The sequence below is a fragment of the Canis lupus genome, chromosome 4, assembly GCF_003254725.2.
Source record: "Canis lupus dingo isolate Sandy chromosome 4, ASM325472v2, whole genome shotgun sequence".
In the NCBI taxonomy this organism is placed as follows: domain Eukaryota; kingdom Metazoa; phylum Chordata; class Mammalia; order Carnivora; family Canidae; genus Canis; species Canis lupus.
The window spans coordinates 14,466,875-14,493,748 of NC_064246.1; the positions used below are offsets into that span (position 1 = coordinate 14,466,875).

At 36.4% G+C, this 26,874-nt stretch overlaps 1 protein-coding gene and 2 long non-coding RNA genes across 12 annotated transcripts in view; 2 read left to right on the forward strand and 1 right to left on the reverse strand.

Moving 5' to 3' along the window:
* The first annotated feature begins 355 nt into the window (after nt 1-355).
* On the forward strand, nt 356-6,987 carry LOC118354503 (uncharacterized). The gene is made up of 4 exons (XR_004815101.2): nt 356-515; nt 4,609-5,333; nt 5,440-5,496; nt 6,520-6,987. It is a non-coding gene; the product is annotated as an uncharacterized LOC118354503 (long non-coding RNA).
* A 1,324-nt stretch (nt 6,988-8,311) lies between these two features.
* RTKN2 (rhotekin 2) overlaps nt 8,312-26,874 on the reverse strand; it is a 79,975-nt gene continuing 61,412 nt past the window's right edge. For 2 of the 10 annotated variants that reach the window (XM_025434341.3, XM_049108972.1), the window contains 4 exons: nt 24,975-25,140; nt 20,766-20,873; nt 18,970-19,501; nt 8,312-9,199 (listed from right to left, as the gene is read on the reverse strand). In XM_025434341.3, the coding sequence (XP_025290126.1) occupies nt 9,160-9,199; nt 18,970-19,501; nt 20,766-20,873; nt 24,975-25,140 (846 nt within the window). In that variant the 3' untranslated portion in view covers nt 8,312-9,159. Of the gene's footprint in view, nt 9,200-9,911; nt 12,702-13,346; nt 19,502-20,765; nt 20,874-24,974; nt 25,141-26,874 lie in introns of those variants that run through there. The other 8 variants (XM_025434349.3, XR_004815100.2, XR_007410120.1 and 5 more) reach the window with 8 other exon arrangements.
* Nucleotides 26,636-26,874, forward strand: part of LOC112651289 (uncharacterized) — a 47,574-nt gene continuing 47,335 nt past the window's right edge. The window contains exon 1 of the long non-coding RNA XR_003130714.3: nt 26,636-26,768. This is a non-coding gene — a long non-coding RNA (uncharacterized LOC112651289). The remainder of the gene's footprint in view (nt 26,769-26,874) is intronic.

The following is a 26,874-nucleotide window of genomic DNA, read 5'->3' on the forward strand; positions in this document are numbered from 1 at the left end:
TACTACTACCTACTCATTAAAATGATTAAAACTGAAAGTGCCATGCCATTTTACATGTACATTGGAATTGAACAATTAGACAAAATGATGGTGGAGGTGGGAGCCAGGTTTCTCACTATTTGAGTAGGAAGTTAATACAATCAAGGGGAAGTGGCTACACTGATCTCTGTGGTAATGGTTTCGAGCTGGATATGTAAATTAAACTCATGTTTAACTTACTATAAATACATGATTACAGGTAGAAATATTTATAGATATGGATACATTCATGTGTTCCCATTTTCTTGCTCTGTCAGTGGAGAGATCTAGAAGCAAGAATACTCAGTAACAATGAGTAAACGAAACCAGGGTTCTTTGAAGAAATGCCTGATTCTAAGACTGGGGCAGGAAATACACAGATGAGCCTGAAGAATTTTGTGGTATCAGAAAGTAAGAAAGCACTCAAACAAAAGCACAGTCATTGAGGGTATGGTAAAGAAACACAGGAGCCAAGTGAAAGAGCTCACATGGCTGAGGTAGAGTTTCTCAAGTCTCACCACGGTGAAGTTACTCTCTTTTTTCCACCTCCCCATACTGTTCTCTCTGGAAAAAAGTCACTCTGTAGCCTCAGCCTAAGGAGTGGAGGGTTATGTTCCATCTCCTGGAGAAGAAAGTATCTACATAAATTGTGTGTGTGTGTGTGTGTGTATAATTATATGTGTATGTATATGTATACACAGTATATAGAATATATATAGTATATATAAAAATATATATCACATAAACGTATATTGGAATTCTGTTATTTATTCAATCATTTATTTACAGCAGTATAGATTCATGCATATTTATTTTATACTTTGTGTTATAATCTAATACTACTTTATTTTGTTGCTCACATGGTTCCAGCTTTGGCTATTGGGGCACTTCTGTACTTTCTGGTGCAGCAAAGTGTTCCAGACTTATCTTGTGCTGTCACTATCCCAGCAATAGTGTCAGCCATTTCTATGAGGAACTCCAGTTTCTTTTAGTGGAGAAGAGTATTTAGAACCAAGATCTGGGCACTAGGTATACTCACTGATACTGGTATGTCGTCATATCCAGGCCTTCGCAGTGGATAGAGCTATGATATAGATATACATATGTAATAAAAAGGAGTCATAAGACTTCCAATTCCAATCCAACAATACAGGGTATTTTTTACTCTTCCCCTTCTCAGACTTGTAACCCAATAGAAGAAACCTGCATCCCATTATCCTCAGTAAATGTATCATTTGCTCAAGCCTAGAATGCAGAGAAGATAGTTTCAAAATTGCTGGCCTGATACTGCAATGGAGTATAAGAATGTAGCACTTAAGGCTAATGAGTTTGGTATCTGTGACAGAGGCTGTAGAGGAAGGAAGTTAAGAGTTCCAATTTATCATGTCCGAAGTGTTGACTTTGGACAAGTTATGCCACCTATTCAAGCCTCAATTTCCTCATGTATAAAGTGAGAATAATGATGGTACCTACCTCACTGGCTTGTTGCAAGGATTAAATGGGCCACGGCTATAATAACATTCAGTAAATAGAAGCTAAATGTTGTTTAAGACACATTCTGGAAACCCTCTTTAATATATTGTGTAGAGGGGATACAAGGAAAAAAAATAAGGGGAATCTTAAGAGCTCACTTGTGCCTAGACATTATTTGCTAGACCAACTACCGAGGGAACTGCTAGCAGAGGGATAAAACGGAGACTTGTTTTACATTGCACAAGTTTCTGTGCTGTTTAAAATTCTTAAATGTGTCTGTGTTACTCTTATATTTATGAAAACAAACTTCATATTAAAAGTTTATCTGGTTTATTAAAAGATTGATTTGATAGCTCAAATAAAAATTTTGAAGAGAGTATCTATAAACCTGCTTTTCTTCAGATGCAATGCCGAGCTTCCTCTGTGCCCTGGCCAGCCTGGGTAGTTGGCCCTGCAGGCAGCACAGCAGCCACTAATTTCTCTTCTCACTGCCATAGTTAAGATTCCATATCCTATTCTTTCATAGCATTAGAAAGAAACACAGATGCTCTAGTAATTTCTCTTATGTTGTCTCTCCCTTTCATTTATTTATTTGTTCACTCAACGGGTGTCTACTGAGTACCTACCTTGTTCCAAGCACTATCTATAGGCAGCGAGGATACAGCAAACAACAAAACCAATAACAATCCTCGTCCTCACAGAACTTAACATTCTAGTATGAGAATGTTTTGTATATCTACTGCTGCTTAATAAACTATCCCAAAACATGGCATCTTCAAAGACAACTTCTTTCCTGAGCCAGGAATGCTTAGTCAAGCCTTGCTTGATAGCTCTGCTCCATATAGTGTTGGCTGAGTCATTCACTTGAGTCCATTCAGCTGTGATAAGCTAGGCTTTCAAAGTCAAGAAGGCTTTAGTTACATGTCTGGAGCCTTGGTACTTACCCAGATGTGGACTCTCATCATTTGGCTAGCTTGAAATTCCTTCGGGCTTGGTGGCCTCAGGGTAGTTGACCTTCCTACTTGTTTGTTGGCTTCCAAGAGAATGCAGAAGCCCAGACCTGACTGAGGGGAAACAGACTCCATTTCCTGATGGGGGAGTGGCAATGTCACCTCAGAAAAGAGCATGTGGGATGGCAGCTAATGTAGTAGTCATCTTTGGAAGCAATCTAAGTCCGAGAGATAGATAACGAAGATAAATCAGTAAAAATGAATTGTAGGAGACAACTAGAGCAGGGAAGGGTGTAGTAGGAGTTGCAATCAGGACGTACTGAGAAAGTTACATTCACATTAAAACTTGAAGGAAATAGACAAAACTGGAGGAAGAACATTCCAGGCAGAGGAAACAGCAAGTGCAAAGGCCCCAAGGCAGGAATATGCTTTGCATAATCAAAACAGCAAAAAGGTCAGCATGTCTGAAGTAGAGAGGGTGAGGGGTCTCAAGAGTGGTAGGAGATAAAATTAGAGAGGTAAGGGGTCAGCAGATCATTTAGAGTCTAATAGGTCATTGTAAGAAGTTTGGCTTTTACTCTGAATTTTTATTTTATTTTATTTTATTTGTTCATGAGAGACACAGAGAGAGAGAGAGGCAGAGACATAGGCAGAGGGAGAAGCAGGCAGGGAGCCCGAGGTGGGTGGGACTCGATCCCTCCACTTCAGGATCATGCCCTGGGCCAAAGGCAGACGCTCAACCCCTGAGCCACCCAGGCATCCTTTTTAATCTAAATTAAATGGAGAGCCTTTGGGTGGTTTCTGAGTAGGGAAGAAGCATGCAGTGTATCTTAAATTGTCTTTTGACAGGATCCCTCTGTCTGCAGGACTGATCATAGATAATAGGAAGCTAAGCAGAAGTAGGGAGATCAGTTAGAAGACAACTGTAATAATTCAGACAAGAGATGATGATGGCTTGAACGAGGGTGGAAGCAATGGAGAGGTGATAAGAGCTTGGATTGTGGACATATTTTAAACATACATCCAACAAGATTTACTGATGAATTAGACATGGAGTAGGGAGGAACTAGAGAAGCCAAGGATGATCTCAAAGAGTTTTGACTCACACAACTGGGAGCATGGAGTTGGCATTCTCCAGGTGAACTGAGAAGATCAGGATTGGGAGAGAAGAGTAGAAGGTCATGTTAAGTTTGGAATGGTTATAAAACTTCCAAGTGTAGCTATTTAATAGGAAGCGAAACATGTAATTGCATGTATATGTGTGCGTACACATATACATGCACACGCTTTTGGCTACATAGGAAATTTTTGGAAATACATACTAAAAGCCATTAACAGTGGTTACCTCTGAGTGATGGGAATCTCAAAAATGGCATTGGGATATAAAAGGAGAGACTACTACACGTCTTTTGTTTTTAAATTTAATACCCTTTTGTGCCATGTATTACATATATGTATGTATGTACTACTATGTGTATTACTTTTATAACTAGAAAATTACATAAAATTTGTGTGGTTGGTGTAATGAATCAAGTCATCACAAATACATCTTATCAGAAAAGCCCATTTTGGACCAGGGTCTTGGCAATGTCCTTTCAAGCTCTAACAGATTTCTATGACTGGGAATTAACTGCTAATTCTTAAGTTCACTTCCTCCTAAGGGCTCTGTGAAATTTGTAGTGTGTAAACAGCCTCTCTAACTCACTTGCCTCGTCTTGAAAACAGCACCAAGAGCTCTCAGCACTTACCTACCTCACAGGAAATTTGAGGTTGGATGAGATAAGGTGTTCAAATACTTTGAGTTACCACAAAGACAGGTGCTCATGTAGGCAGGATATCATGAGTCCTGGAATATTAAGACATAGTAAAAAGAAGCTGTTTCTGCCTTTTGATCATACAGGCATTTTGATACTCTTGAACTATTACTCTTCATTCAGGCTGCCATAAAATGAGTGTTTCTCCCCAAACAGTATTCATTTTAGCATTTTTGTTCATGCCTTCTGTCAAACATGATTTCCACAGCCTTTGATTCTTATCAAGATCTATTTGACTTTATTCTTCAAAGGATTTAATTCAAAGTTCACTCTATCAGTGGGTGGATTAGTTGAGTAACTGAAATATCCGTGTTGAATGCCATAAGAGTTTGTTAAATTATTTCTCTTCACAGGAGATACACTTAACCAAAGTCATGTACTAATGAACAATGAAGTGACAGTCTAAATAGCAGACATCATTAAAAGAAGTTACTGGTACACGGTGAATGAAAAATAATAAACAGTGACAGCTCTAACAAACGTTCATTTGATGCCTCTTAAGTATTCTTCTAAGGCTATTATCATGTGTCAGGTACTGTATTAGGTGCTGTGAATACAAGAAGGAAGCACATGTCTTTTCCCTCATGAAGCTTATATTCTTCCAGAGAAATGCCACATTCTGTTTTTTAAGTTTGGCATCCGTGTTTTAATGAAGTATTTGAGATGCGGTGTGAAGAGGAATTGGGAGGTTGCTGGCTGTATCTATTCCTGGAAATTATGCAGTTGATTACTATTATTTTGAAAAAATCACCTTTAGTCCCACAAATGTAAGAAGAAACCCAGAAAATCACCACCAAGCAGAATCACAAAGTACAGTCAGTGGAAAAAGTTGCAAGTCTCACGAAAGATGTGCCGTCTTTATATGTAAGATCTTTCTTAGAACTAGAACTTATAAGAAGTCAAGCTGAATGTTCCAAAAACAATGTTAAGATTAAAAAAAAAAAAAATAAGCAAAACCTATGTCAAATACAGGCTAGATATTCACAGACATTGTGGACTGTTGGGAGTGGCTTCTGCCTCTGGAGCGTGGTTAAAGTAGATCGCCTTTGAGATTCCTTCCTAGCCTGAAGGAACCTAAGTGAGTACAATTGTGAAGTTATATTTTCTCTAAAGAAAGATTTCTCAACAACCAAATACACCCAAGATGCTAACATTCTATTTATATTTTTATAATTATTTAACAGTGATCTCAAACCAGAGATGGAGCTAAAGAAAACTAACAGGCCTTGTTAATTACTGAGGTGAGTTAAATAAAAGTATAGCTTTTACCAGATATTCTTTTGCCTTGAGTTCATTAGAAATCTTACCATTCATGAGCCAAATGTCTGTCAAATTTAATTGGTAAACCACTAATGGTCAACGGTCAGTCCAGGGTCCCCCACCACCACCAGCATCCCCAGCTCCCCGGATATCTTGCTAATGTCTTTCCCTTTGCTTGTGCCTCCCTGCTTTAATTAATTTTCCACCCACATTTCTGATTTCAGTGCCAACTTCAGATGACTCTTGCTTCATCTTGTAATTTAGCTTGCCATTCCTCGCTTCTACAATTATTCTTAAAAAAGACCTCCATAGCAAAAATAAAAACTCACATTTTTGATTGGCAGCCTCTCTAAATTGACTGGCACTTAGGTGCGTGTCATAAGCTAATAAGCATTTAATTGCAACAGTTCATCTGGCTCTGATTCAAAAAATGATCCTGGCAAAGCCACTGGTGGTGAGACATCAAAGGAGGAGTTCCTTTAGGAACAGCCCAGGTTAACCGAACATCAGAATTCATGTTAATGCAGTTACACATAACCACTGGCTCCTCACCTTGCAGCCAGCCCAAGCTGGGTTGTCTTGTAAGTAGTATATCAGATGTTTTCTTGTGCTTTGAATAACATCAGGGATTGGGACAATAATAATAGCCTTAGCAGCTAACATTTATCGGACACATACTATTTCCTTGGAACTTTGCAGATAGCTTTATATGTAGTTCCTCACTGAATCCTTGCAATGACCCTCTGAAGAAGGTCTCATTATTACTCTTTGACGAGGTCTGGAGTTTAGCAGACTTCTGCTGACAGGCCTAAGGCAGCCCTTGGAAGTGTGCTTTTCACCAGGGCACTGGCAGAGACTGAGATGGGACTCACTGTGGGAGGGAGCTGGGCCATCACACCTTCGTATCTCTTCTCCTCCCCTGCCTCCCCTTCCAGGCAAGCTCATTCTCACCTCTTCTTGACACATAGGTGTGTATTTTGTCCTTGTTTTGTGTTTCACTTCAGGAAATAGTCTATAATTCAACTAAAGCTCCTACTTGATGCATTTACATACTGTGAAGTTCCGAAGAGAGTTCCCCTCTATGTAAAGTTTTGCTAAAGAGGACGAGCTAAGTGAGAGATTTACTGGAAACAGGATTGACGGACGAAGGAACATCCTCTTGATTTGAAGGAGGCAAATATGGAGACTTCGTGACCAGGGAGGAAGATAGTACAGTGAACCTGTTGGCATTCTTATGTTTCCTACCTGGAATGGGAGTTGGTGTGATAGGAAATGTGGCTATGAGCCGCATGAGAAAAGGACACATGCAGTTTAAGGAGAGATGTTTTCTCCTTAATTCCTGGTTCCCGAAATATGTTCAGGGCTCATAAGTGAGGACTTAAGCCCTTGGGAGACACTTGGGGGCCCTCTTCTCTGCACCTTTTAGAATTCAAAAACAGTAGTACAATACAACCCATTAAACCTAAAGCTTATATGTGTACTGGAATTAACAGTTTCTTTTTTTCTCTTCTTGAAAAATCTGGTTGATCTCTCTCTCTCTCTCTCTCTGTCATGTGTGTGTGTGTGTGTGTGTGTGTGCGTGTGTGTTGTTGGATTGAGATTTGCTTAGTTTTGTCTACTGAGTAATCCAGTACTAAGCAGTCCAAATGCAAGTTTCTAAAAGGCTCCAACTAATTGTGAAAAGGAAAAAGAGGAATTAGTCTAAAGCTCATCAGCTTCTAAATGGAATGTCTAGCAGCACCTCACTAAGACTTAAGGAATGCTTTAAACTAACGGTTTTCAAACTGCTGTGGGAAACTCCAAGGTCCTACAGAGCAGCTTCTGGGATAGGTAGGAAGCAGGATGGGGAGGCCATGAGCTCCTTACTCCTTTTTCACTCCAGAATAGTTGCACTGTGATGTGTTTTATTATTAAAAGGCCCCCATAAGATTTTGTTTGAAAAGGGGGGGGGGTCCTACTGCTTAAACAAAATCATAGTATGTAGACTTGTCATTTTCATGCTATTACTGATCAGAAAAGTACTTGTGGGTTTTTCTGACACTGGAACTAAACCCCACGAATCAATCCTACTAATCTATAAATCCATGAGAGAGACAGAGACTAGCCCCTCATCTTCCCATGCCCAGGCAGCTGGCAGAGCCCTACATATGATGGGGACTAGTAAAGTGTTGGCTGAATGCATGTTGTGTTTTTCTAATTACATTTATAGTACAAGTTATCCACCACTTTCCAGGAAGTTCATGGTAGAAAATTAAACAGAATATTTTCACTGGTGTTGATAAGGCTTGTGGTCCCTTAGTCTAACACTTTTTGGGCTCTCCACTCTAAGCATTTTATTTTAGTAATTGACTTGGGTTGAAATCAATCTAAAGTGGAATCATACCTCCGAATTTTTACTGGGTTTCATTTCTTGGGATGCTTTGCTCAATGATATAGCAAAGGTGTGGAAGTATACTGGGCACACTACTCTAATTTCCTGAAAAAACTCTGAATGACTCATTTGAGGATGATGTCAGGTTTGTTCTCATAATTGACTATTTAAAAAGCACTTTTGGTATCACAAATTATGAAAAAAAAAAAGTACAGTTGAATTTCCCACAGAGGGGAGTAGGAATCATGAACTCCATTCAAAGCACTTGGTGTGGACGCAGATAAATGAGGTTTGCCTTGGGCCCCAGAATGTTTCCTCCCTGCAATCTGTTCACCACTCTGGGTCACTCTTCACAACCCTTCAGGCTTCTCCTTCCCTCTTGCCTACTGAAAAGAGAATTTGATAAACTCAGTCATGCTCAGATGTCACAGGTGGAAGCAATTTAATGTGTCACCTTCTCCTTGCAAAGAGGCTGGTGGGTAAGAACAATCAAGTCGGTGGTGTTACATTAGTGACCTGGATACATGTGAGAAGTTTTTTCTCATTCTTTCTCTCTCTCTTTTTTTTAAATCAAGCCAGGGGAAGCTTTATATTGACAAAGCATGACTCAAAACTAGCCCCTGCCATCCATGGACTTCGCATGTAGTAGTGACATGTACAGGTTACGGTTTTTCTTCTTCTAGAGACATGGCAAGCATGCTCCCCAATACCAACTATAGCCACTCCTGCCCTTACTGCTCTAACAGAGAGTAAGTCACATGTGATCTGGATGTACTAAGTCCACATTGTAGATTTCTTCAGAAACCAAATGAAAGGCAAAGACTTCAGTTTGACATTCAAGGCAGTTCATCTGACTCCATTGCCTCATCCACATTATTTTTAATCCCCATTCGTGTGCACCATTCCAAGCCCTCGGCATACCCTATATTTTTAAGGCCATTTATTGCTATGGAAACAAATTACCCCCCCCAAAGTGACTGTTTAAAACAGTAAGCATTTACTGTCTTACTCCCAGTTTTTGTGGGTCAGGAATTTAGGAAGTGCTTAGCTGGATGGTTCTGGCTTGGATTTTCTCAGGAGGCTGATAGGTCACACCTGGGATCTGGTCCTGAGGTGGCTCACTCAAAAGGCGGTCCTTGTTGCTGGGAGGAGGTCTCAGTTCTTCATTTCTCTTCCAGGGCTGTTTGAGGCTAGATGCTGGATTCCTGCAAAGTAAGCGATCCAGGAGAGAGTGCCAGGCTGGTGGACACCTTCATGTTGGTCTTGTGGGATCTCAAGCAGATAACCCACTGGAGCCCATCCAGAATTCTGATCTAAAGAAATGTGAGATAGTGAATGTTGTTTTAAGTCGGCAAGTTTATCATGATTTGTAATGCAGGGAACAAATTCACAAAACTCATATGTAAGGGAACACAAAGCTGTCCTTATAATGACCTAGTGTCATGAGCTGCACAGCATCACTTCGCCCATAGTCTATCAGTTAGGAATGAATCACTAAGTCCATATTCAAGGGGAGGGGAATGAGGCTTCACTTTTCTAGAGAAGTGTCAACTTGTAGATGTATTTTAAACCACCACACTACTCCTGTTCCACAGTTTGTTCTGTTCCCTTAGTTCAGAATGCTCTTCCCTGTATGTGCATGGCCCAAAACTACATGTCTTTATAGTTAACAGCATCCCTGGTCTCTTCTCAACAGATCTGAGTGGCACCCCAAGCCCCCAGGCATGGTGATAAAAACTGTCTCCAGATATTGTCAAATGTTCCATGGTGAAAACCATGGTTGCATGGTTTTCCACACTTGGTTTAGAACCATAGTTCTAGATGTGAAAAGTTGTGATTTATTTTTTGTAACCCCAATGTTAGACAGTATTAATGTATTAATAGGTTGATATAGTTACTACTTTAAAAGACTATTCTAACAATCTAGAACGTGACTTTATTCTTTCAACTTTATGTTGCTAAGGACCCAGACTCGGCCTGTCCAACCCTTCCTGGACAAACTGGTTCCAGTAGCCTTTCAATAAATTCCTCCACCTTTTTTTTTTTTTTTCAAGGTCTAGCTCAAATACCAACTTCTTCCAGTTCCAATTTCCTTAGAAGGAATTTATCTTTTCTTCCCCTTCATATTTCTATTACACTTTCCAGAGCTTAATAGTAGATTCAGGCTTACATATACCCAAAGCAGGTGCCTCCTGAATGCCTCCAGAGGCCAAGCATTGTGCCCAGAATAGTATATGCTGGATCTTATTGTGAAGGAAATGGATTTTTATCTGGGGCTTTAAAACAAAGGGATATACCAAGGGGCCACATCACTAGGGAAAAAGTTTGGAAGCTAGTCTGGCAAAACCTGCCCTTAATGGTTTTTTGTTTGTTTTGTTTTTGTTTTTTTTTTCTCTTTCACATTAGAGGGTGGGAGTACAATGAGGAAGTTGAGCACTCACTGTGGATCATGAATGATGACGTTCGAATCCTGTCTCACTCACCATGAGACCATAGGCAAGTTACTCACTTGTTCTGTGCCTTAAATCACTCATTTATAAAACGGAGATTGTTATGATACTGCCCTGAGGGGTTAAAACAAGGCCGTCCACCGTGGAGCTGCGCTAGCTGAATTAAGAGAACCAGAGGCTCACTCTTTTGGCATCACTCTCTTGGTTGCTACCTCAAAGGGTATCAACTCAGGGGCCTAGGGCTCTCCACATTAGTATGAGACAAATACCAACAGCCTTACCAGTGGCTTTACTTATAAGAAAGTTGAACAGATGAGTAAATAGCTTGTCCAGGCAACATGGTTAGTTAGTGGTAAATCAAAGACTAGAATCCAATTCCCTCAACTCACAAACTGAATACTTTCTCCACTAACTCTGCCTACTCTATTGCTGATGTCAACTATTCCTACTTCAGTTTGTCTTATCTTCTTGAACTGCCATTCAAGGTCCTGCATGTGCTTCAACATATCCTACCCTTCCCCCATTGCCAATTTTATTCCATGCCAATCTGTACCATGTTCTGTGGATTCTTACCCTAAAAAATAGGCTCACTGCCTTATCTAATCCATTACTTTCCACAAGTTTCATGACTACACTCCCCCTTAAATTTGAACGCTATAAAATTAAACTCCTCTGAGAGTCTACTGGATAAACTGATTTCTATTTTACTTATTTCTCCTAGATTTGAAAAATCTCCCTATTATGATTTGCTCTTACTTTGTCTGAAAATACTTACAGCGTATAATTTTGCATTGCTTAACTCTTTATAGTAATAAAATACTATACACTAGTATTAATAAAATAAAATACAGTAGGCATTTTGCGCTTGTTGGAAAATTGTTTTGTAAAAGTTCTCATACCCCTTTCTGATTTCTCACACTTAAAATTAGATGTTTGTGTTATACTGAATACTCTTTTATATTGCCTATTGTTGTTTTATGTATGATCTTTTCAACTAATTTCTCAAGTACCCTGGTGGTAGATAGAGATTGTTTTAAGTGTCTGTGTACAGATATATTAACGTTAGATACATAGAGTGCAAATTCAAGCAGTAATTCACCTCAATATTCTCTAATATGATTGATCCTACAAACTCTTATGTGAACTTCTCAAGAATAAGCATCGTTTTAATTTTGCAAACCTCAACGGTGCCTAAGATAGGGTTCTAATATAGGAGCAATAAGTATATGGACACATTTTTAGATATCTCTTAAGGTCCAATATTTTCACATGAAGTATGCATGTGGAGAATATATGTATGCATGTGGATATATTAGCTGTATCTCATTCCTTTCTTTATATATTTGTTACGATGTTGTATGTCACACTATAGAAGCAAGGTAAGAATTTATATCCCAGGCCCTGGGTTTTGTTTGTTATATGCATTATCTTATTTAATAATCACGGCTATCCTGTGAAGCAAATACTATTTTTACCTTGAAGATTAGAAAAACCTCAAACTCCCAAACTTTGATGATATTAAAAAAAAAAAGTCCCAAATCACCCAGTTAGGTCATGCAGTGCTAGAAGTTAATCCAGATCTAATTCCAGAATCCACACTCCTAACTACCATGTAGTGTGACCTTGGGCATGTCTTCTACATTTGCTTAGTGGGCTACTGAGTGAATCCATGTGCACTATACGTATTTATCCAATACTATTCCTCCATTAGCATTTCACTATGACAGGACTAAAAGGTCAATAATATTTTCCCTGTCCCTGAAAAGTCTAATTTGTGATAGAATTCTAAAACGGTACCCCAAGATGTCCTGCCCTAAGAATATATCATGCCCATGATAATGATTACGTTATATGCAAAAGAGATAAGTAATTAATTATCATGCATACATATATTCTCCACATGCATACTTCATGTTAGTAATTAAGGTTACTAATCAGTGGACCTTGGACTAATCAAAAGGGAAATTATCCTGGTGGGTTACATCTACTCACACAACTCCTTAAAAAGCAGTTTTCCTCAGCTGGTAGTGGTTGGAAAAGTCAGATTTGAATCAGATAGATTCAACTCATCCATGGGGAGGACTTAATTCACCAGACTTAACGAATTGTTGCTGGCTTTGAAGATTGAGGTGACCACATGCAAAAACTGGAGAGTGATCTCCAGTTGCTGAGAGTGACCCCTGGTCTATCCACAAGTAGTAGGAACTGAATTCTGCCAATATCCGAATGAATAACAGATAAGCCTTGAAGCAGATTTCCCCCCAGAGGCTCCAAATTATAGAGAGCCCAGGCTGGTGGACACCTTCATGTTGGTCTTGTGGGATCTCAAGCAGATAACCTACTGGAGCCCATCCAGAATTCTGATCTAAAGAAATGTGAGATAGTGAATGTTGTTTTAAGTTGGCAAGTTTATCATGATTTGTAATGCAGGGAACAAATTCACAAAACTCATATGTAAGGGAACACAAAACTATGAACAAGGGCTTAGGCTGTATAGGTATAAGTAAAGCACAAAGTAAGGAGAGGTTAAAGAGGGTATGAAGTCTTGAGGAATTTAAAGGTGTTACCATTCTGAAGAATGAATAAAATTTGCTGGCTGCGTGCTGAGGGAAGATTGCATGAAGAAGAGAGGGAGGAAGGATATTCTAGGCAGAATAGCATAAGAAAATGTCAAGCAAGCAAAAACTTGTTGAGGCAACGTCCAAATGCTTGAGAGCAACAAGAGGAATGTGCCTAGCAGGGCGGGGCAGGTTAGAAGGGGGCTGTGAAGCTTTCTGTCAGCTGTGAAGAGGTTTGGACTTTTACTCTGCCCAGCATTGGCAGCACTTAAAAATAATCCTTTAAGACTAATGGAAAATATCTGGATTGAAGACTTGATGGAGTATATGTATGTATTTGTAATTTTATATTATGTATATATAAACACGTTATAATATTTGAGGCAAGTGAATGGATAACTCTTAACTTTTTTTCTCCTCTTTAATATAAAACTAAAATTGCCATAACTAAGTAAATTAAGATATGTTTATTAAGATGGCTAAATTCAACAAAAATCTACTCACAAAAACAGAAAAGTTTTTGAGTAAACAAACATAAAAATACAACACTCAGAAGAGTGCCCATTTTCAACAAAACCATCTATTTAAAAAAACATTTTTTTTGAGTATAGTTGACACACAATGTTAATTAGTTTCAGGTGTGTAAGAGCTATTCGACAAGTCTATGGGCTGCGCTATGCTCACAAGTATAGCCACTCTCTGTCCCCATACATTACTATGACAATATCATTGACTATATTCCCAATGTTGGGCCTTTTATTCCCATGCCTTATTCATTCCATAACTTGAAGCCCATATCTCTCATTCCCCCCCTTCACCCATTTTGTCCATCCCCCCCAGCCCTGTCCCCACTGGCAACAACCATCAGTCTGTCTTCTGTATTTATAGGTCTGATTTTGCCTTTTGTTTAAAACATTATATTTTAATATCTTGAAACATATTTGTGACATGGCAATTATGTATATACAAGATCTTTTCAATCTCTCTGTTAGTAGTCACATTAAGAGATTACCATATCTCTGAAAGCAAACTGCTATGATTTAAAACACAATTTTCAGTGAGATTTGGAATGATTTTGCCTAGTTTTCTAATTATCAAACTTGCCAAGATTGGTATTTTTCCTATATTCAGATAAACAAAAATATTTATGTAATAAATCTCAGAGAAAGGGATGCTTTTTTAAAAAAAGAAATGTTAAATATTTATGGTCATGTTTCAGATTCAGGAATAAAATGTCGAAATAATATAATTGAGCCAGGATTGTTCATTTCTCTCCCCCCTCCCCTGAGGAGCTCCATGGGAATAAATTAAGCACTGAGGGAGGTACATTAGAATAGGGAGTCTCCTTGTGGCTAACAGTAACTGAGTATCCTAGGTCCCTAATTTATTATCAGAATAACTAAAGCTCTGGGCAAATTCTACATCAATAACCTAAAACTAAGGTTATTTTAGTGGATGTTTAAGAATATACTGTAAGAAGGTTTATACATAAACATTTTAATGATTGTTAGTTATAGCAAGGTTATTGAATATTAGTCTTAAAGTAATTAGCACCAGTTTTGGGTATGTCTCTCTCTGGTTAAGCTGATTTCACATTTGACTTTTATTAATCAAGCACAGAAAGAAGGTTGTACCTAAAGAAAAAGTTAGCGACTTCATGATTCAGTTCCTTTGCTGTAAAGAAATTTTAATCACATGAGCTTGGCTTCCTTACCAATTTTTGATACTTTGAAAAATATATATCCATAATAGAATACTTTTTTTTTTTCCAGAGAGAATACAAGCAGAGTTGGGGGAGGGGCAGAGGGGGAAGGAGCCCCGCACAGAGCCCAACTTCGGGGGTGGGGGCTCTATCTCAGAACCTTGCAATCATAACCTGAGCTGAAATCAAAAGTTGGATGCTTAGCTGACTGAGCCACCCAGGTACCCCATGAATATGTTTTAATCCAGATGCTTGATTAAAAAATACAAATTTACAAAATTAAAATTAAAATTTAATTAAATTTAAAAATTTAATTAAAAAATAAAAATTAGGGGATCCCTGGGTGGCTCAGTGGTTTAGCACCTGTCTTTGGCCTAGGGCGTGATCCTAGAATCCCGGGATCAAGTCCCACATCAGGTTCCCTGCATGGAGCCTGCCTCTCCCTCTGCCTGTGTCTCTACCTCCCTCTCTCTCTGTCTCTCTCATGAATAAATAAATAAAGTCTTAAAAAAAAAGGGGGGGGGGTAGCCCGGGTGGTTCAGTGGTTTAGTGCTGCCTTCAGCCCAGGGCCTGACCAGGGCCTGATCCTGGAGACCCGGGATCAAGTCGCATGTCGGGCCCCCTGTGTGGAGCCTGTTTCTTCCTCTGCCTGTGTCTCTGCCTCTCTCTTTCTATGTGTCTCTCATGAATAAATAAAAAAAATCTTAAAAAAAAATAAAAAAATAAAAATTATAAAAAATGCCAATTATACAAGCATATCATAAAAAATATCCCCTAGCGTATTTTCAAGTGAAATCCTGACTTAAAATTTCAAAGGTAGCAAACACCTTTTCTAGTGTTAACTAAAAATATGTGATCCAAAAGAAACTATTTTTTTCTTGAACTATTATTTGCAGTGTAGTAGTTACATTAAACATGTAAACATTTAAAAATAGTGATGCCTTTGAAATGTCAGGGTGCAAAGAAAACTCCATCTACTTTATAGTTTAAGACTAACAGAACACTGTATAAATGGTCATCAGTTAAAATTTAATTACTGTTCAATAATTCACTTTTTAAAAAGACAAGGGCTTTGGTAAATTCTGACCACAGGGACAGATATTTTTCCTGCCAAAGCACTCCTCTTCTTGTTCGCAGTACAGCATTCCATCTGTAGCTAGTACAGTCGTTCCTTATTCATGGTAACACAGGTGATTACATTCAAATGGCATTTAACGTAAATTGTGCCAAACTGCCCTATAATTTCATTTTGGACTGAATTAATTAGCTTCTCAGTAGGTGTCTGAGGCACTGAACACAAGCCTAAGGAAATACTTGACTGCTTAACCTACCTTATATGAATCGTCTCTAACGCAAGGCAGCTCCCGTTTTTAATAAACGGTACCAGAAAAATGTACTTGATAGGGTCTTAAAGGGTAAAGATAAGGCATTTATAATAAATGAAATTAGTTTTCCACATACATGCACACCCACTTATAAGAAGTCAGAGGGTATGGCAGATTTAACCAAACTCACCAAGAGTTGGCATGCCTGATATTTTGAAAGACTGTTTACCTTAGGAAGCATGTGTTTATAATAACAAAATGCCTTCTTTGTCCTTGGCAAGATGTTTAAATAAAAAAGCTCACCACTTTGTTGCAAGTAAAAATAATACTATCTTTATACTGTTGTAATTTACGTCCCAGAGCTTGAAATGTAAATGCAATTTTCTGAGACATTATCTTCAGATCATCAGAATTATCATAATATAAAATATCTATTCTTTCTGTTTCTCTAATTATAATATTATTATCAAGATCTGACAGCTAACTCTTTGTTTTCAAGTTTATAGTCTTCATATATCAAGAAACAAATTAAAAGGACAAACAAGGAATGTGAAAAGGCAGCTCATAAAAAGCTGAAACGTCTTTTATTACATGACATATTTTTATCTGTCATAAACTTCCGGTTTAGGAAATGAGAAAACAAATACTTCTTTTGACGAACTCCTTGACAAAGTGTTTAAGTATTTTTAGATTTTTTTTTAACTGTGGAAGGAAGGAAGGAAGGAAGGGAGTAAGAAGGAGAGAAGGAAGGGAGGGAGCCCTGTAAGAAGGAGAGAAGGAAGGGAGGGAGCCCTGACTCTGTATTATAACTCTTGGGGGAAGTGAACTAACATTTAATGAACACTACGTTAAAGGAAGTGAAGCTGAAGCCTTCAGCCTGATGCCAAAGGCTCTGTAGCATACAGTAAGATGGGCTCCAGAAACAGCCTGAATAACTGTGGGGGGAGGTGGTCCTTGATTCAGGCTTCAGATAAATATTTCTAGGAAGAAGGGCCTCAGCCTTGTTTCAAAGTGTCCCACTGAGGGCACAACTGCTAGGGAGTTTCTCTATGAATAAATTCTCTTTCCAGTACACCTTAAATCTTTCTCGATATAATATGCATGAGGAAATGACAAGAATATAATTTGGAAGTTTTAACACTGGTTGTTATAAGGAAGGCTTCGACTAAAAAAAAAAAAAAGCTTAGAAGCCAGTTTCAGAAACGATTTTGCCTGCAGCATCTTCCAGCTCAATAATTTAGTGGCATTGACAGTCACAAATGCTGTCAAAAACAGCGATGAGGTTTAAAAAATAAACAAAAATTCAACAATAATATCCTGCAGATTTTTAATATGTCATTTACTGAATTAGCAACCACGACAGAATTGATGAGAGTCTCCTCGTTAGAAAAACAAATTAATCCTACCTTTGCAGGTTTTCATACATGTGATTGTCTCTACAATCCTCTAAGGCAAGCACATGGGGCTTCCTTCTCATCAAAGACTATGTCTATCCTGGTGTCGCTGGTCACAAGAGACCTTTTGAATCATTACTCCCTTGAGTCGCAATTCTTACTGGGAGTACCCGGCAAACACAAAAGTAACCTGGCAGTTACATCACGCTATATAAATGAAGAAAGACTGCTATCTAAAAATAATGAAAGGCTCCATTTAAATTAATGTAACTTTTTGTCAAGTGTTCATTTTACTTTGTAATAATGTAGTTCTGATACAAATAGAGTTCTCATGAGCTTTAAAAATATCTCTAGAGATTATACTCTGGGCAGTAATTTAATTCTTGTGTTTTTATTTCTTACAATGACATTTAGGGTTCAGTGTGATTTCAGATTTTTTTGTGCCATTGCTGACACCTTATGGATACTGTCTTATTTGGAAATTCTGATTTGATTTTTAAAACTACTCAGTTCTTGTTTACAAGAAGCATTATTATTTTTAAAACGCAGTTTTTGTTCCTTTAAGGTATTCATTGTCTTGTTATTTATTCCTCACTTGATTTCATAATCCTGTTTGGGTCACTATGATTAGTTGCTATGGAAATTACCTCCTATGGAAATGATTCCGATGTCATTGTTATAAGAATATGACTTTTAATGAATAATATCAATAGCAGACATCAACCCTTCCTAGAAAAAGGAAATTTAATTAAAATGTTTTAAAAGGATTAATTCTGAAAATTATTATCATAGCCAACTTTTCTGATATTTTTGAATCAGCCATCTGCTTTTTAAATAAGTATTAAATGAATTTTAAGGTGTTAATCAGCTACTCACTTCCCCAAATTCCAATGTCACAATGGAAATTAGCACCATGCATAGAAAAGTGGAAATAAAGAACATTTCATTTACCTTTTTTCTAAACTAATAAATGCTATGCTTCACTTATGAGAGTTAATGTCAACAGGATTTCAGGGCTCATCAAGGAAACAACTTTGAATAGCACATTATAAATTCCCTTTAAAGATGAAGAATTTAATATTCCAAAATTTATCCCAGGAATGTGAAAGGTCAGTGAGTTAACTAGTGAGTTAAACAATAGATGAGAGCCAGTGAACCATTAGATGAGAATTCCAGAATGCTAAGGAGAAATTTTCTTGGGTGGATTCTATAATTTGTGGTTTGAATAAAACTTTTGAAACATTCCATTAGTATTAAAATTTTCACAATGAGAATATGGCTCATATTTAACCCATTTTAAATTACTAGACAGTCTCTCCCCAAAGAAATTTTAATGCCTTCTTCTGCCTAGTGCTTGCTCACTGCTGGCACTAATTTAGGAATAAATTAACCCTTCCAACAATTAGGATATTGTCTAGAAACTGCCTCTTACACTCTACTAGGGAAATCACTTATATTCTGAAGATCAGAAGTAAAAGAGAAACCTACCTCTTCATTATAAAGCATTTTTATACCTAACAGCTTATTAATTATTGATGTAAATCGCTACCATATTTACCAACATGATTACATACTGCTGTATCTCCAGTGTTTCTGAATGAAGCCTAACAGCTACAGATTTTGTTAAATGCTTTGTACATTAAGGGTCTCCTACACTTGTGCCTGCAGCCATGATCTGGGGTCCAGCATGCCTTTGACAGATTTCTGCCTTGGAGCTGGCACTGGCTTGGCTTCAAAACTGGTTTTACTGTCCATGCGTTCACCATCACTTAAATTATTTTTCCTGGCAGGAAGAAGTTTTCGAGGAGCAGCCATTGGTTTCTGCAAGTGATGCATCAGGGTTGATAATTTGGAATCCAAAGGCGAGGTCCAAGATACACTTGTTTTTTCCCAGTTGTCCTTAACGAATTGGTCTGTGTTGCTTTGTGTCTTTAAGCTGAATGGAGCTTGATCAGAAGGAGGAAGGGGAGCGCGTCTTTTTTTCCCTTTCCCATCATGTAACTGCTTGCTTGTAGGAGATAATACCTTTTTCTGGATAACCATTTGATGATTACCATCAAAGAGGCTGGCCCAAAGAGGTGGTGAGGATTCTTCATGCTGACCAACAAGAAGCTGTCCATTTGTCTCTTCAAGGTTTTTTTGTATTGAATCAGTTAAACTTTCAAGTTTTATAGGTGAATCAATGCCTGTAATAATTTCCAGAAAAAGTACATGGGGGAAAAATTCAAAAGCTGTGCACACTTTGAGTGAGTTATTGTTTTCTAAGCTAGTATCTGTAACGGTCATCAAAAGCACATTGGGTAAGCAAGTGGTTTTGGTTTTAAAATAACTCTACCAACAGAACCAAAAAATAAGGAGATCATTCACACACACTCTCTCTCTCTCTCTCTCACACACACACACACACACACACCCATAAATATATTCCTAAATAAATGAGTAAAAACCAGTTTTCAAAGGAGTGGGGTTACACTAGGATTTTTTTCAATCTATAGATTAAATATTTATTAAATAACTTTCCTAGGATTTAAATTCTATTCTGACTTCTAGGTAAGAGTGAATTCTTTTTTTTTTTTTTATAAAAGCCTGATATGTAAACTTAGGCAAGCGTAACTGAATTAGCATCTTTTCCTGTAGACTAACAAAGTCTGTTAATAGGGAAATAATCCAAAACCAGAAACCCAAGGAAACAGTGAAGCCCTGATACCAATTTGGTGATAAGGATGCTGGATGAATTTTTCCTTGGGAAAAATAAGAGAATAGAGATAAATGTCTACTAAATGAATCACTGGTATTAAATGAATCACTGGTTGTATCATTTTTAATCTAACATTTTAAAGTATGTGTACAGTATATATTGGTGACAAAATAGACTAAAATTTAGTGTTGACCTGTGTTTGTTCACAGCACTGTTCACTCAGGCAATCCCACAGAGAAATAAATACCCTTCAAAGTGCGGGAAAATGGAATATTAATGAGTCTAGAAATTTAAAAAATCTAAAGTATTAAACCTAACCAATTTTTTGACCTGAGATGAAAGCTTCCATTTATTAATATTCATTTATTATCATTACTTTAAAACAAATTTAATAAAATACAGAAAAAATTACAAAACATGATTATATTTTAGAATCTGTTAAGTTCACGTTTTCAGAATTTTCATCAGCTACTCAGCTAATATTTATTTTCAGTGTACCCTTATTCATTTTGAAGCCTTAACATTTTTGTTTGATCTTAAGCATTCAAACTATGAAAAATGTGTATTCATTAAATTTGTATTAATTCATCTATTAAACATGAGTTCCTTAGTCTATAATCATAGTCTTTTTTCATTCATTTTGACTGTGCCCTGAAAATTTTAGCATTTTAATGTCAATAGAATAAGCTGCTTGAGTATGGACAATGTTGTTTTTGTTACCCTGCAGCTTAGAAAAGACAAACCCCACTTACTCATATCATGGTAGACTGAGGTCGCCTCTTTTGTCAAGAACAAAGGTGGTTTCCGTGGTGACATAATCTCAATTTTCATAAGTTCTTCACAACAATGCTTCCATTGGCCTAAGAAAGACAGAAAAAGGCAGCCTAGTTTAAAACATAAATGTAAAGACGTATATTTCATTTTCAATAGATATCAACATATTTTTGCTGTGAAAAATAAGAGTGAATTTATAAAGCATTGCCTTAAAGAAGACACAAAAATCCAGTACTACCCATAATGTTAAAGTCCAAGTCTAAGCACAAAAGTAATCTATTTGAAAAATAAAGTTCTGTGCACAGACATAAGACGCTAAGATCTCTAAGCTATTAAATACTGCACTATTTCACTAAATGGTTGGTAACTGAAATTTCTATTCATGGCAAAAATTTGTACAAGTTCTCCTCTTTTAAATATTAAATAAAAAAATATTAAACAAAAAATCCAATATTTAAGACAATTGAAAGGTAAAAATCAACTGAAATAAAATATAGTTATCTAGTAGGAAACTGTACTTCTCAAAAATGGTGTTACCTTTGAAAATTCTAGTTGAGAAATAAGAATTGCTTACTTAACAATCATTTCTTCAAATGATTATGCTTTTCATAAATCATGCAACTCTAGAAAAATGCTATATTTTCATTCAAGTAAAAGGTATATAAGAGCCTGCTATAATAAAGACACATCAGTCAAAATTCTAGGAAGGAATTTATTTTAGGAAGGATACTTTAAATAAAGCCATTAGTCACTAGGAATAAAAAAATACAAGTTGTTTCAATTTTTAAGTTAAATTTAAAAGTGTGGTCAACATTAATTTTTCTTTTAATTATGTTTTACTATTTTCATCTTAAAATGCTCAGACTTACTTCTTCTGAGGGCATATGAACAATTTAACCTTTCCACATTTATTGTGTACCTGCATGTTGGACAACAACTACGTGTCTCTATATTCATGTTATAAAAGTAGGTTATTGAGGTTCACAATTCTTATACTCTAACTTACATCTGTAGAAAACTAAATGTAATACACACGTGCCTTTTTGGAATGATTTATGATCTATATTCCTCTTCCTTTTATTATATTCTCAGTTTCCATACTCAATATCTAATTTAGTTATTTTCCATAGCTTAAAAATAAAAGACATTTCATGTTCAGTCAAATTATCTATTCATTTTTGTTGTTTTAAATCTAATACACAGCCATGGTTACATGGTAATATGCATAAATTTTAAATCCATCACCTTAAATAGCTAAGAAACATAAAAAACCTTTTAGTATGTTTTATTACAATGCTAAGTATAGAATATGGTAAAAATTTCAAAATAGCCCACATAGCATCTCATAAAGGGAATGAAATCTTGAGTTTGAGGCTTCAAAGGTTGCTCTGCAGAATTTAAATCTAGTAGGATCTGAGATCTGATAACTTATTCCTCCCCTCCACTTCTTTTTTTAGATAAATATATAAAAGCCAGCTTTTCCTTCTTGGGGGCAGAAAAAAATAAGGTCTTATCTAATAGAAAAATAATGAAATACTTTGAACTAGCAAACATTTCTCTGTCAAATCTTAGGCAAATTATAAAGTGTAGTATTTTCTCTACATTGATAGATGAAAGCTTTTCATTGTTAAACTGGTAGCAGAATACTAATCACGTTGAAGACCCGACTATAAAGTCATATTATCCCATGTGTTACTGAAGTCAGAGGTACAAGGGTGGTATATTCGCTGGTCAATTTTATAATGGAAAGGTTTATTTTATCTGAATAAATTAGTATGTGCTGTTATACCTGATACCAACATAAAAATAAAGGCCCAGTATGAAATATTAAATGGCTATGTTGTGCTCACATAAAATCTGTATATTGAAGATGCTTACCACAATAATATTTGCTATAATGTTCCCAGTCAAAATGATCTGTTATGTTAAGCTGTTTATGTAACTCAATAATATATTATTAAATACTCAAAAAAAATCTTTGGCCCACCATGCCTAGCCCCTTTTGATCATCCAAAACAATGTCAATCCTATTTTATTTTTTTTTATTTTTTTATTTTTTTATTTTTTTATAATTTTTATTTATTTATGATAGTCACACACAGAGAGAGAGAGAGGCAGAGACACAAGCAGAGGGAGAAGCAGGCTCGATGCACCGGGAGCCCGATGTGGGATTCGATCCCGGGTCTCCAGGATCGCGCCCTGGGCCAAAGACAGGCGCTAAACCACTGCGCCACCCAGGGATCCCAATCCTATTTTATATGTTGGTCAGCTCTCAAATATTAAAACTTAGCTATTACATCCCCTTTGCCTCCAACCTCCACTCCTCAGGTTGTTTCTCTGCAGGCTAAACAGACTTAGTGTCATTAATGTTTTCTCATGGTAATTTTCTCACTCTCCTGATTTTCTACTCTTAAGCAGAGACAAGTAATTGAAATTTGCTTTAAATATTAAATTAGTCTTATTCTACCTTGAATATCTATCTATCCTCTACTTGGTTCTACATATCAGATTTCACCTAAGATCACAATAAGCTTACCACTTACAAGTCAATCTTTAGGATAGTATAAACATTTCCACCTTTGCTTCATATTTTCATACACAATGAATTCTAAAGTATAAATTTCGTAGAATTTATACTTTAAAAAAATTACATAGATTAGCAGATTTTATCAACAAATTATTAAATACTAAAGAAATAGCTAGATCTGAGAACCTAGTTGTCATCACTTTCTTATTTTGACAGTAAAATTGGATATTTGTATCCCTCCAACTCCATTTTAGCATGATAAATTATTTTACATAATCTAGAGAATAAAAACATGAGATCATCTAGCAGTAATTGATATCCAGACCATAATATTCTGCATTTTTACCTCCTTTCACCCCTGTTCCTGTTTTTATACACATAAAAAGTTTAAAATAGCAGAATCACTTCTAAAAATAATATAGTCTTTGTAAGACAGACTCTCTAAAGCAAAGCATTTAGGAAAGCAGTTAAAATTTCAGATGTGATCAGCAAACGAAAGGAAGTTGTTGTCTTTTAAGTTACACATCTAAGATCAGCTGAAATAAAAAAAAATGCAGTGCATGTTGATAAGCCTGGAACAAATATTTAAACATCTATTCAGTGCCTAGGGATAGTACTTAAGGAAAACAAGTCCTAAAGGATTCCATAAGGCTATAGAAGGAGTCCTCTGGTTTCCTGCAGTAAACCAGCAATCTTTTCAGGCCTCAATTTTCTCAACTTTAGAGCAGAGAGAAATAATTTCTGCCTTTCTGGACTTTGGAGAAATAAATGAAGCCATATGGTATGTGGAAGGTAATCAATACATTTAGTTCTCTTCTTTCCCCCACTCCAACCATCACTATAATAATTGACCAGGGCATGGATCACTGTAAGCTTATAAAAATTAATCTGAGGATAGCAGGCAGTAACTCTTTTATAAAGTTCCCCAAAACAGATCTTAAGAAGTACTAAAATTTCTGTAGGATTATTTCTAGGAGTTTCAAAAATAACTTTCTATTGTTTAGAAATGGCTACCTTTCATAATTCCATAAAAAAAACATTCTAAAGACATAAAATACTGGTTGAATGTAACAAAAGGCTTAATTTGACTAGAAACAAGCCATTACCAATAGCCTACATTTTCAATTTTAACTTCAATATTTTGTTGATAAAATTCCCTCTTAAATTGAGAATATTTTATTATTATCACATTGTTTTTATAATCATGGGCTGTATTATTAAGACTGAAAAACCATATGTATGGTTTAAAAAAAAATCTTTGGACGATGTCCACGATAATATTATAATGAATCTGGAGTTAACAGAGGGTTACATGAGTTTCCTCAACATTTCAATATTTTAGGATCATCTCTAAACTACAGATACTGCCTTAACCAATTAAAACCCAATATTTTGAAAAATGTGGTCTAATTGTTTTAGGGACCAGAGAAACTAAAAGTAACAGGGAGGGATAGGAGGAATTCAAAAGTATAATAAACTACATTAAGTCAGGGAAAGGTTGAGAGAAAGGCATCAATGTATTGATGATTGTATCATTTTATCCAAGAGCATAAAAAATTCTTGAGAGAAACCATAAGATTATAATTTTAATATTTAGATTGCTTTGTGCATCTTTTCATGCACATGAATATTTTACTAGTAAATCCAAACATCAACTTACTAAGATCAAAGAAATGTTGCCAGAAGGCTTCCATCCATTTCTGAAGATCTTCTCTATTGTCCACTGCAAAAATATGAGTTACAGACTGTCCGGCAACAGGGTTGATGACAGAGAAATTATGAATTTTTTTCTTGGCATCCTTATCCATTGCCCGAATTCTGGTTTCCTTAAAAATTAAGACAAAATTGGTTTTTTACAAAAGAATATTTTTGTAATCATCAAGTGAATGTTGTACTGCTTAGCTACCATACTTATACCAGATGCAATTATACATCTTATTGCTGATCATTTAAAATATGTAATTTTGAGTACTTTGAATATTCAGACTCAATAATAAATGCTTTGTATGAAAATACTGAGTAATGTTTCAAAGTATGCTACATAGAGAACTTACATTAAATTATGTGAGATTAAACATAACCTATTTTGATCTGTTTAAGTAGGAGTTTGCTGTCTTTTATATACATCTTAAAATTTGCAATAAAACAAGTACAGCGTGTCATAACTGTAATGTGAATTATGTTAACTACATTTCCAACAGTAATAAAATAAAAGAATCAGTAAAGTATGTTTGTTATTCTAATATTCAGGCATTATATACAGTGTTATCACTAAAAGCAGTAAAACCATAACTTAGTGTTTACTGCAGCAGAGTAGTTAGGTTTTCCCCATTAACATTTATTTCATATGTAACATTCATTTACAAAGTTCATAGCTAAAGATCCATGAAGTACTATAACCTTCCTGATGGTAACAATTATTTTTTTCAAATGCTGAATGCAAGACTCTACAACAAAGGCAATGGTTTTTTATTCATGTTGGTAGCCTAAACTTTTTCTGAGTGGTACTAGGTATGACATTGTGGTGCTTATTGTGTCTACATGTAGAAAAGTCTGTTCCCAAGCCATACAGGCACCACCACAACGCATGACAAGCTAACAACTGCATGTAGTTTCCAAGGAGTTTTGGGAAAAGAAGCCTGGAATACAACTATCTATGTATGCAATAATAGGTATTTGGTCCCTTGGATTACGACTGATATTATCTAAAGCAGTGCTTTCCATTAGAAATATGTGAGACACATATGTAACTTACGAGTTTCTAGTAACCACATTAGAAGGTAAAATAAAAATGGTGAAAATCGTTATGTATTAATTATTACATTTTAAGATAATGTTTTTATGTAACCCAACACATCCAAAATATTAGTTTAACATGCAAGCAAAAAAGTTTTTTAAGCTGTCTCACCTTCTTTTTCACACTAAGTTTCTAAAATCCAGTATCTATTTTATACTTATAGCACATCTCCACTTGGACTAGCCACGTTTTAAGTGCCTAAGCCACTGGTGGCGAGTGGCTACTATACAGGCAGAATAGTTCTCGAGGAATGTGTACATCTACTAGAGTATGTAGAAGAATATTCAGCTGGCAGTTACAAAAGCTGATTAGGAGTGAGAAGAAATTCCTCACTTCTTTCAGTATTGAGTGGATAGTCACAGCCCAAAACCAACATACACCTATGATGATGTCTCTGTGGACATTATAGAATAGCAAAGAGTTACAAAGAAATGCTATACATTCCCTGAAGAATGGCAGATATCATAGGCAGATGAACACCATATACGCTAGCTCCCCCTCATCCTCGATTTGTTGCTTTCTGCAGTTTCAGCTGCCCCCAGGCTACTGTCGTCCAAAAGCAGATGATCCTCCTGACATATGGTCAGAAGGTCAGAAGTAGCCAAAGGCTCCATCACAGTGCTGACATCATTCGCCTCACTTCCTCTCGTCACACAGGTATTTTTTTTTTTTTTAAATTTTTTTTTTTTAATTTTTATTTATTTATGATAGTCACAGAGAGAGAGAAAGAGAGGCAGAGACACAGGCAGAGGGAGAAGCAGGC